Here is a 12,387-nt window from a genome sequence, read left to right on the forward strand (position 1 = left end):
GGTGGGGGGGTAGATACCCCTCTCCTCCCTGACAATCCCACTGGAAATAGTTTTTCATCATCTAAACTGGTTGTTGGTCTACTGTCACTTGCTTTTAAGTGTATATCCTTGTATTTATTTCAAGCCTCACGGTGTTGTGCTTCTAAATAACGATGAAAAATCCTTCGGGTGCACAAGTATTTACTGAATTTTTGTTTTCAGACTCTCAGTGCATTTCAAGCTGACTACTCATCTTCTGGTTATTTCAGCAGAAGCTCGTGATGCATTCTGTAGTTACATCATTTCTTTTAAATAGCCCTTTACCCTGAGGAAGAGAGAAGTAGGCTCAAAACACATTAGGAGTTGGGCAATTTCTTCAGTAAATGTTTGTATACCATCTGAGCTATTTTGTGAGACACAACAAAAATAAATTGCAGCGTGGAAGAAAAAGGGAGCCCCTCTGTGCAGGCAAACATTACCAGAGAGAAGCTTTTAATAAGCCTGAAGGGTGGGAGTGAGTTGCTGCAGACTTGTGAAAACGTCTGATTAAAGCCAGCGGTGGTCCTTCTGACTCTTTGATAGTATTGTTTCTGTTTAGGTGTTATCGTTTCGACTCGGAGTTTTGACCGAGAGAAACAGAAGGAGTATACTCTCTCTGTGACAGCTACAGATCAAGCTCAGGAGCCACTGATTGGAGTGTGTAAAATCACCATCTTCATTGCTGATATGAATGACAACGATCCAAAGTTTGAGAACAGCCGCTATCAGTGTGAGTAGGCACAAACTGTTGTTGCACTGTGAGAGTTAATTTAGGTTTGCGAAGTGCGTGTTGAGCCCAGAAGCCTTCAGTTCAGATTCCTTCTCTGTAGGGCTGTAAGAAGGCATAAATTTCCTTTCAAACCCATGTTCATCACACGCAGCAGTGTTTCCATTCCACTGCATTTCAGTTTCTGGCAAAAAGTTATCATTACATTATTCCACACCATTCGTTCCAGTTCAAAGGCCATTCATTTCATTGTATAGGAAATGCTAGGCAAATGGGAAGTGGGATAACATCATGAAATACATATTGTTTGTGTTACGTATTATTTGCAAACTGGGGGTGGGGGGACAGCAGCAAATTCCAATTGTATTCACTGGATTAATTTCCGTTCTTGGCATGGGATGATTGAGTGAACGTTGGCAATTTCCACTTCTGTTTTTATTGGAATTCTGCAACATCCCTGATTGTGGCTTATACTCACCTCATCTGTGTGAGCAGCAGTGCAGAAGCCAGCTATACTAAAGCTATGTGAAGACTGTTTTATATGGGGAAATGTACATTTCTGGTCACTGGCCTAGGTGGTTTACTTGTTAGGAAGCAAATGTATGTTGCCTTAGGTTCCAAGTTGAAAGAAAAGTGGGAAGTAAATAATCATAATCATAATCATTTTATTATTTATATGCCACCCACCTGACTGAGTTGCCCCAGCCACTCTGGATGGCTTCCAGCAAACTATAAAAACATAATGAAGCATCAAACATTAAAAAACTTCTCTGTACACGGCTGCCTTCTAAAGGTTATATAGTTACTCATCTCCTTGACATCTGATGGGAGAGCATTCCACAGGGTGGGTGCCACTACCCAGAAGGCCCTCTGCCTGGTTCCCTGTAACTTCACTTCTCACAGTAAGGGAACCACCAGAAGGCCCTCAGAGCTGGATCTCAGTGTCCGGGGGTGGAGACGCTCCTTCAGGTTTATTTAGGGCTTTAAAGGTCAGTGCCAACACTTTGAATTGTGCTTGGAAATGTACTGGGAGCCAATGTAGATCCTTTAGGACCGGTGTTCCATGGTCCTGGCGGTTGCTCCCACTCACCAGTCTAGCTGCCACATTCTGGATTGGTTGTAGCTTCTGAGTCACCTTCAAAGGTAGCCCCACGTAGAGCACATTGCAGTAGTCCAAGTGGGAGATAACCAAAGCATGTACCACTTTGGCGAGGCAGTGCACAAGCAGTTAGGGTCTCCTCCAGCGTACCAGATGGAGGACACCCTGGACACAGAATTGGCCTGCACCTCTGTGGACAGCTGAGAGTCCAAAATGCCCCCCAGGCTGCACACAGTGGCTGTCCGCAGTTGCTGATCCATTAGGGCAAGTTGGACTCTGCCCCACCAACCTCAGTCTGTCCTTAGCCCGCCCCTACCTACCTGCCTTCTTACATACAGTCAGTCAAAGGGTGGCTTTACCTGTTGTTGGCTCTGGCTCCGCCTACTGTTGGTCTCCTTGCCTCCTGCCTTACCAATCACATCGGGCACAAGTTGTCACTGGGCTAAATTTTGCCTCCAGGATCAAAGGCAACATGCCTCTGAGAAGCAGTCCATTGGGGAGAAACAGCAGGAAGAGGTTATTGCCATCATGTTCTGCTTCCGTGCTTCTTACAGAGGCATCTGGTTGGCCACTCAGATAAAGGATGCTGGACTAGATCTGGCAGGGCATTTTTATGTGCCGTGATTGCCATCAGTGAAATGCCACTTTAACTACGTAGGCCAGGGCATGGTCAGAATGAACTCTGTGCTTCCATCTTTCCAAAGACTTCCTTCGTGAAGACACCCCAGTGGGGACAAGTTTCCTCCATGCTGCAGCTTATGATGACGACCAGGGGGTAAACGCCGCCATCACGTACTCCATGTTGCTGCAGGAGCCAGAATACTTCCAAGTCAGCCCCAGCACAGGCTGGGTGTACGTGAATCTCGTAATCTCCCAGGTATGCTTCTGCATACAGCAGAGCTTTTCAAACTATGTGCCGTGACACATTAGTGTGCTGGCTGCAGTGTGTAGGTGTGTCACGTGAACGCTCCCCGTGCTCCTCCCAGAGCGGGAAAGGGCTCAGTTTAACCTCCGGTTTGCTACTAAAAGCTCTGGTTTATGGAATATAATCTGGCAGGTGGAATATGCCACACCTGCTTTTTTCAGCCTTTGTTGTAGCAAACGAACATTCGTGTTTTGGTGAACAGCTGCTAAAAATGTCTTTTGCAGACATTTCAGATCACAAGATACATCGTGGCCACAGATGGAGGGAACCGGAGCAGCACAGTGGAACTGACCGTCACTGTAACAAACACACTTAATCAGTCGCCGCAGTGGGAGGAAAGTGCCTATTCGGTCACAATCCCGGAGAGCACGATTCGAGACACCAAGATAGTGGTACGCTTTAAAAATAAAAATGGAAACGTATTTGTTTCAGGATAAAAGGAAGCCGATTTACATTGAGTGGTGTCCAGAACTGGACACAAAATAGAGCGGGGCTGTTAGTATCCCACCTTTCCTCCTAGGAGCTCAAGATGGTGGACATGGGTTTTGTCTATGAGTCATGGTCCCTCCCCTAATTGTTCTGAAATTCTGCAGACAAGTCTTGCTCCTATTGGACACTGGTATCCACAAATGAATACATATGCCTGCATCTCTGATTTTTATTTTTTTAAAAGGTGCCACCGAAGAATTGGCTCCTTTTGCTTCACAGCTAATTTCTGTTCTTCCTTGGGTGTGGATTCCTGTGTGGAATGTGCATGGCAGTAATTTGAACACCCTTCCCCAGGCTTTCCAGACATTTTGAAGTACAGTTCCCATCATCCCTGACCACCAGTTTTGCTGGCTGGTGCTAATGTGATGTTTAGTCCTAAACACCTGCAGGATTAGAGCTCTGATGCCATGGGCTGTTTGCCACAACAGTATCATCCCCATTTCGACACTTAAGGATCGGGGTTGCCCATGTAAATGCATCTCCCCACTGAATGGTGTTCCTGGTTATTCCTGTTCCTAGACTATCAAAGCAACGTCCCCACTTGGTGACCCAAGGGTTACCTATACCCTGGAGGAGGGCCAGGTTCCAGAGACAAACATGCCTGTGCGCTTCTACCTCAAACCGAACAGAGCAGATGGATCTGCTTCACTTCTGGTTGCTGAACCTCTTGACTTTGAGACCACCAAGTTCTTTGCACTGAGCATCAAGGCTCAGAATGTAGCTACAATCCCATTGGCATCTTTCACCACGGTTTGTGTTAATGTCACAGGTTGGTTATCCGTTTGTTAATATCAGCATATCAAACTGAAATCACAAGTACTTGATGTCAGCGGACCATGTACCGCTAAATCTGCCTTTTTGTTCTGCAGATGTCAATGATAACGTACCGTTCTTCACATCTTCTACTTACGAGGTTTCTGTACCTGAGGGAGCAGCAGTTGGTACCTCTGTTGTGCAGGTTCTTGCTACGGATTCAGACTCGGGGCTCCACGGAGAGGTTCGTTGTTACCTTTCCCTTTACTGAAAACGAGTGAGAAAATGCAACATGCGATTCTGTATCCCCAAACTTTCTGGGTGGTGGTCAGCGAAGTCTTGCTCAGAGTAGACCCATTGAACATTACTAAGTTAAGTCCATTAATTTTAGTGCATGCACTCCAAGTAAAATCTAGCTGAGTACCATTTAATTGACTTAAGACCCTAACTTTTTGTACTACAGTGGAACCTCGGTTTTCAAATGTAATCCGTTCCGGAAGTCTGTCCGACTTCCAAAACGTTCGAAAACCGAGGATCAGTGGGCTGGCTGCAAAGTCAATGGGGGGGGGGAATGGAAAACGCGCCTTGGAAGCCGTTCGACTTCCGAGGCGTGTTCGAAAACAGAAGCATTCACTTCCGGGTTTTCGCTGTTCGGCTTCTGAAACGTTCGGCAGCCGAGACATCCGAAAGCTGAGGTTTGACAGTAATAGCCTCCTGAAGTAGGAAGTTACAGTATACATATTCTTTTCAGCTGGCGCCACATGCCATCTCTTGCATGCGTTAAAACATGTGGATGCCAATATGCATTAAAGCACTTGTGTAGACTGTACATCATTTAAGACAAGAATGGAATAATTCTTATTTTCTGCCAAAGGTTGCATTCTTCTCGGGGTTAATTTGTTAGGGGCTGCATGCTGGCAGTGGGTGAGACCACCTCTTTCCCTGTCTCCGTCCTTCCCTTCTCTCTCTCTGTGGGTCCCTCCTTCCCCCTTTCTCGCTCTCTTCTTTCCATGGGAGAAATAGATTAACTCTGGCTAGAGCCTGAACTGATGGCTTACTCTTGACCTCATGTTAGTGTGTTGTGGGGCACCCTTGGACGACTGTGGTGACACTTCACCCCCCCACACACACACACTTTGTGCTGAGTGGATGGGTCTGTGAGTCTCCATTTTAACTTCCCACAATGCCTCTGAGGTTGCATTACTCGGGGACATTGTGGCAAATTAAAACGGGGACTTTATGGCACTCAGATTTGATTGCAGAACTGCTGTTGCTGCCTGCAGGGTTTATTGGCAGAAGACACTTTGCTGAGGGCAACCTCAGTCAGACCTTGAAGCCGTTCTCACATTACTCAATAATCAACGGCAACCAACAGCAGATTCACAAACATAAGAATGTCTGATTCCCCAGTGCAAAGATTTAAAGACCAGTGTGTGAATCTAAATTGCAGCAATTGGTGAGAGTCCTGAATTGTTCAGTCGTTGACATGCTTCAAAGGCTATGCCCTCTGTGGCAAGGCCACACAGCTGTTCAAATTATAGAGGGTAGAAAACCACAGTCCACATATTTGTGGCTAAACTGTGACTACACAGACCTTTCCCTTCCACACAAACTGTGCTGCTACCTAACTTTCTGTAAGTGCTACAAACGGCATAGATCTGTGACTGTCGAATAATTATGGCAGGCTTCCTCAAACTCGGCCCTCCAGATGTTTTGAGACTAAAATTCCCATCATCCCTGACCACTGGTCCTGCTAGCTAGGAATCATGGGAGTTGTAGGCCAAAAACATCTGGAGGTCCGAGTTTGAGGAAGCCTGAATTATGGTCTTGGAGCTGAACTAAGTTGGATGTCCTTGAGAGTGGTTATGTTCCTGTTTCTGAGTTGTTACGAAGATGGGATAGAGTATAAAGCCCACTCCTATGTTCCTCAATTGCAGGTCCACTATTCAATACTGAAGGATGCTAGTGAAGATTACCAATACTTCAACATTGATTCCAAGTTGGGAGTCATTTCTACCCAGGCATCTTTTGACAGAGAGAAGAGAGGATCTTACTTGATTGAAGTTCATTCCCAGGATTCTTCTGAATCAGCCAGGCCTGGTTTATATGGGCAGCCTAACTCAGGTAAACCTCAGTGGGTTTCAAAAAGAACATAAAGAGGTTCCCTTGGGTCAAAAGAGTGTTCAGAACGATGTGCTGCTGTTGTGGTAGCCTGAGCCTCCAAAGGCAAATAGCTGATTATTGGCTTTTCAGATACTGCGTATGTGAGGATTTTAATTAGCGACATAAACGACAATGCCCCTGCTTTCCTGCATTCGGTGTATGAAATTAATATAGATGAAGATGAGGATGTCGGGTATGCGCTTTTGACGGCAACAGCAGATGACAAAGATGAAGGTACACAAACATAGGTTTATTTTATGTGTTGTACAGTCTTGACCGAAACCTCTCTAATTTGGAAGCAGTAGTGAGACTATGGCAGGCTGTTCCAGAAGATGTGGTGGCAACTGTCCTGTCTTCAAAGGAACTTTTTCTACATGTGGTATAGGAGCGGGTTTATAGAATGTGGAATATAACAGTAATGAAAAAAATGGCATGTCATGTACTTTTCAGAATACGACTATTTGGAAACTAGCTTCATTCAGACCTTTTTTTAATGTTCTGCAAAGAGAACCATGATAATTTAAAAAAGTATTTCTCATCAGCTAATTATATCCACCCATTTTTTAAAAAATAGAAAGTAGACTGCCAATGTTCCTGTTTTTCGTGATATGTGTAGGGGTTCGGCGTCCCACCTCTTTCCCCCCTTCCTCCTAATGTCTCAACAAGTAAAATTGATGTGTAAAAATGATGCATGAGACACTGCACTACCTTTGTAACCCAAGAAAATCCTTAATAAAAATAATTAAATGAAAAAAATAATAGAAAGTAGACTAGGACCTTTTGAGTTAGGATATAGCCAAGCTAAACGTTTTTGGTTAGTATCTTTGTCTTACATTCTCAAGGTTTTTTATTTAAATAGGATGGATTATAATTTTGGACTGACACCCATCAAGAGTTGGTTACAATAACAAAGGGACTTGTTATTTCCGTGCCAGAATTATTATTTATGGGGCAAAATTCTTCTGAAAGTAATGTTGGGATAGACCCTAGTGCTCAGAGGTCTCCCGGGCTGTGATGAGGATAATATGGTAGCAACCTCATGTTTTTAGGATCTAACGCCAAGCTCAGATATCAGATCACTTCAGGAAATGAGCGAGGAGATTTTTACGTGGAACCTGAGATGGGAACTCTGTTGATTGCCCAGTGTCTTGACTATGAACAAGAACAGCATTATGAGCTTCAGTTGGTAGCTTCTGATGGAAAATGGGAAAACCATACCCTTGTCATCATCAATGTAGTCAATAAGAATGACGAAGCCCCTGTCTTCTCCCAGGACGAATACCACAGCAGTGTCTTGGAGGAACTTACTGATCTGCCAGTAATTGTTTTACGGGTAAGCAGGGTAATTCTGGGTTCAAAATTATACAAATGACGCTGGTGGAAAATACCAACAACTTAAAATAATTGCAGTTCTTGAAATCAAAGCATATTCCCTCAGAAAACAGTTTTGAGGAGCTTTGTGGGGCTTACTCTCCATAGTAAGTGTGGGTTTGCGCTTAGGGTTGCAGCCTAATTCAAGTAATGTGAATTTCTGGATACTAACTGTACATTTACACCATGCCATCGTTGTTGGGTTTCTACCAGACTCCATAGCGATCTCAGCTGGTTGCAATACAACTATCATGCCCGGGCTTTTTTATTATTTCAATGTATACACCACCTATCCAGATAATGTGCAAAGTGATTAAGAACAAACAAAGTATAACATAAAACAAACAAACATAGTCGAATATAAAACGATATACAAGACAAGTTTTAAAAAAACCCAGATCAATGAAACAGCCAGTTAAAAGCAGCAGGAAAACACCCCAGGTGAGCTTGATGGCTAAAAACCTTTGTAAATAATGTATCTGTTATCGGAAGACTACCCGTGGGAGGCGCTAAATAGGCCTCCACAGGAAGGGAATCCCAAAGTTTAGGTGTTTTGTGCTTAACCTTTGTGCTTGCTTTCAGGTTTCTGCAACTGACCCCGACCAGGAAGCTGACCAGAGTGCCCTTCGCTACTCATTGCACGGCCAGGGTGCCCAAGCAGAGTTCACTATCAGTGAGTACACAGGCGAGGTCACTGCAAATGAGAAGTTAGACCGGGAAAAGCGGTCCGTGTGGCGCTTCCTTGTTCTTGCTACGGATGAGGATGGGGAGGGTCTAACCGGCTTTGCCGACGTCATAATTGAAGTGACAGACGTGAACGACAACCCGCCTCTTTTCCTTTGCACCTCGGACGGTTGCTTTATGGGGCAAATTCCAGAAGACGCCCCTGCTGACTCCACCGTCATGGAGATGTCGGCGGTAGACCTTGATGACCCCAGAGCTGGGAAGAATGCCGTGTTAACCTACAGTATTATTCAGAATGTCCAAAATGAGATTAACCTCAACCTGTTCTCAGTTAACCCTGCTACTGGCACAATCTACACTGTGTTGGGATCCTTAGACAGGGAGAAAGAAGACCGGTACCTGGTGGTGGTTGAGGCGAAGGATGGAGGAGGCCTGACTGGAACAGGGACTGCCACTATTTTGGTCACTGACGTAAATGACCACACGCCAACCTTCACGCAAAAGATCTACACGGCCTTTGTCTCCGAGGGTGCAAGCCTCGGCGCTGAGGTTGCTGTGGTGTCAGCTACTGATGGGGATGAAGGAGAAAACGCTGTGGTGGCTTTCAGCATCCTAGGTGGAGATGAGGACCACAAATTCTTCATTGAGACAGACAAAGCAGACAAACGCGGTGTAATTCAACTGAGGAAGCGGATAGATTTCGAGAAACCCCACGAGAGGGTGTTTAACTTGACCATAAAAGCAGAGGACCTGGATTTTTCCAGCATAGCTCACTGCGTCATCTACGTGGAGGACTCCAATGACCACGCCCCTCTGTTTTACCCACAATTCTATGAGGTAGCAGGCCTAGCTGAAGATGTCCCCCTCGGAACTAAAGTCGTCCAGGTTATTGCTGTCGATTTAGATTCTGGGCTGAATGGGCGGTTCTCTTACCGCCTGCTAAATAAGTCGGACCCAAATGGGAAGTTCTCTGTGGCTACTGATGGCTGGGTCCTTGTGGCAGGTCTTCTGGATTATGAAACTGTGGCACAGTACCAACTCGTGGTCTTCGCTACGGATATGGGGCAGCCTCCCTTGAGCGGCAGTGCCACAGTCCTCGTAGCTCTTCAGGATGTAAACGACAATGGACCTGAGTTTGAGGCGCAGTACAGCCCAGTAGTTTGGGAAAACACTCCTTCTCCTCAGATTGTCCAGATGAACGATACCTCGACGCTTTTGTACGCTAAGGACAGGGACAGCCCAGCAAACGGGGCGCCTTTCTCCTTTCACTTGCTGAGCGACTTCGGCAGCGTGACCTATTTTAATTTGCAAGACTTCAGCAACGGGAGTGCAATGCTGACTGCATTGCACACGTTCGACAGGGAGGTGCACAAGGTATTTGAACTGCGGGTTCTCATTGCTGACAGCGGGAGCCCCCCCATGAGCTCAACCAACACATTAACCGTGAATATCGGAGACCGAAATGACCACCCTCATGCTGCTGGCTTCATGGAGTGCCTCATCTACAGCTACAATGGTAAGCTGATGGTGATGGAGCTGGCTTGCATGCTTAAAGGAGACTGCCTTATTCCAGGTCATGTTTTGTACACCTACCTTGGTATTGTCTATTCAAACTGGCAGCAGCTCTGCCGGGTCTCAGGCTCATCCTTCCCACCAGCTAATCCTTAAAAAACAAACAAAACGGAAACTCTGATGCCAGGGGTTGAATATGAGGCCTTCTGCATGCAGAGCATGTGACTTGCCATGAAGCTATCTACAGTCATGCCTGTATTCTGCATTCTTATAGCCTGCATTCCCTGTTCACAATCCGTTTCAGAACACCTTCAGAACATTAGGATGCATACAGAGGTGTTCTTGGTGAATCCCCTCCCAATTTTACATCTCCTGTTGGTTTTAGCTTGATGAGTTCTTCCCAAAGATTTGTGGGTTGTAAATTTGGGTGCATTCGGGGGAAGGAGTAAAAATAATACTAAAGAAAGTTGGGTGAGTTGAATGTGTTCCTTCGTGCAGTGTCTTCCAAAGTTTGCTCTGGCAGCTTGCCTGCTACCATCAATCTTCCCCTTAAATCACATGGCAGTAGTGATTGTCACGTCCATCAGGCTGTTATGCAAGCAGGGACTCGCACCTGCTTTGGTGTTTGGCTTTATGGCTATCTATCCTTACTAAAAAGCATATGTTTAGCCCTTCTTTTTAAGAGAAGTGTGAATGAGTGTAAACTAGGCCTGGGGAACCTTCTACACCAGGCACCCCCAAACTGTGGCCCTGCAGATGTTTTGGCCTACAACTCCCATGATCCCTAGCTAACAGGACCAGTGGTCAGGGATGATAGGGATTGTAGTCCAAAACATCTGGAGGGCCACAGTTTGGGGATGCCTGTTCTACACCTACAGTGTGGTGTAGTGGTTAAGAGCGGTAGACTCGTAATCTGGTGAACCTCATGACTCCGCTCTTCCACACACAGCTGCTGGGTGACCTTGGGCAAGTCAAACTTCTTTGAAGTCTCTCAGCCTCACTCACCTCACAAGAGTGTTTATTGTGGGGGAGGGAGGGAAAGGAGATTGTTAGCCACTTTGAAATATACTCGGAGTCAAGAGGTGTAGGAATCCACCACTATGAAGAATGTTTTTCCCTGGAAGGGGCCAGCGAAGTCCACGTGCAAGCGTGACCATGGATGTCGGGCGGACTCCCAGGGCTGGATTGGGGCCCTTGGGGGATCCGGGCGGGATTCTTGGCAGGTCTGGCAGTGTTGGACCCAGGCCTCTATCTCTCTGTCAATCCCCGGCCACCACACATAACTCCTGGCAAGGGCCTTCATCCTCACTACCCCTGGGTGTGTCTCGTGTAGGGCTGTGAGGACCCTTTTGCGGAGGGGCTGGGGAACAACAACCCTGCTTCCCCATAACAGGCACCCCTTGTGGGCCGACAGTTCATGTTTGCGGTTTGTGTAGCCAGCGAATTCTGGCCCGGGGCTGCTGCTGGGCCATCCTCGCCACACCCAGTCCAGGACCCGGGAGATGACCCTATCTTTTGTGGAATGGTGCGCAACTTCTTGTGCCTGAATGGGTCGGTCGGGAAGCAGCTCCAGGGTCATAACCTCTTGCGCAGGCGCTGGGTCGGGGCCTGTTTCTGGTAGTGGTAGCCTGCTGAGGGCGTCTGCGTGGCCCATCGCCTTCCCAGGGCGGTGGATTAGTGCATACTGGTAGCCGGCAAGGAAAATTGACCACCTGAGGACACGTGGAGACAACACTTGGGGGGTCTGCTTCTCAGGGGCAAACAGGCCAAGCAACGGCTTGTGGTCAGTCACTATGGTAAAGGGCCGCCCGTACAAGAAATCATGGAATTTTTTTACGCCCTTCACGATTGCCAGACCCTCCTTGTCAATCTGTGAGTAGTTTCGTTCGGCTGCAGCAAGCGTCTGGGAGAAGTATGCCACCGGCACCTCTCTTCCATCCGGGAGTTGGTGTCCCAGGACAGCGCCGATGCCATAGGGAGAGGCGTTGCATGCCAGCACCACTGGCAGCCTCTCGTCGAAGTGTGCTAAGACCGAGTTCGAGACGAGCAAGTCCTTGACTGCCTGGAATGCGGCCCTTTGTCGCTGGCCCCACACCCAAGGGGCCCTTTTATCTAGGAGTCTGTGTAGGGGCTCCGCTACCGCTGCCTTATGGGGAAGGAAGGCATGGTAAAAGTTCAATAGTCCCAAGAATGACTGAAGTTCGGGCTTGCTCTTGGGCGCTGGGGCCTCACAAATGGCCCGTACCTTGTCACCGGTTGGATGGACCCCTTCTGCGTCCACCTTAAATCCCAGAAAGTCCACCTGCGGCACTCCCAGTAAACACTTTTCCCGCTTCACCTTGAGGCCCGCCGTCTGGAAACGGTGCAGGACGGAGCGGAGGCGGTCCTCAAATTCCTCTGGTGTGGGCCCGGCGATCAGTACATCATCGAAGAAGGGGGTGACGCCAGGAATCCCTTTAAGGAGAGAGTCCATTAGATTCTGGAATATGCCTGGTGCCACGCTAACGCCAAATTGCAGCCGCTTAACTCTGAATGCCCCTCTGTGCGTCACAATCGTCTGAGCCTCTGCTGTGGCTTCGTCCACAGGCAACTGTTGATACGCTTGGGCCAAGTCCAGTTTGCCAAAGATTTTTGACCCAGCCAGGG

At 47.2% G+C, this 12,387-nt stretch overlaps 1 protein-coding gene across 1 annotated transcript in view; it reads left to right on the top strand.

Annotated features, from left to right (window-relative positions):
* Positions 1-12,387, top strand: part of LOC118090207 (neural-cadherin-like) — a 56,635-nt gene that overhangs the window by 19,730 nt on the left and 24,518 nt on the right. Inside the window, 9 exon segments of the mRNA XM_035125620.3 lie at positions 578-748; positions 2,549-2,721; positions 2,994-3,161; positions 3,778-4,027; positions 4,128-4,255; positions 5,949-6,135; positions 6,265-6,408; positions 7,224-7,507; positions 8,128-9,745. Coding sequence (XP_034981511.3) covers positions 578-748; positions 2,549-2,721; positions 2,994-3,161; positions 3,778-4,027; positions 4,128-4,255; positions 5,949-6,135; positions 6,265-6,408; positions 7,224-7,507; positions 8,128-9,745 — 3,123 coding nt within the window.

This window comes from Zootoca vivipara, chromosome 8 (genome assembly GCF_965207765.1).
Source record: "Zootoca vivipara chromosome 8, rZooViv2.hap1.1, whole genome shotgun sequence".
Classification (NCBI taxonomy): domain Eukaryota; kingdom Metazoa; phylum Chordata; class Lepidosauria; order Squamata; family Lacertidae; genus Zootoca; species Zootoca vivipara.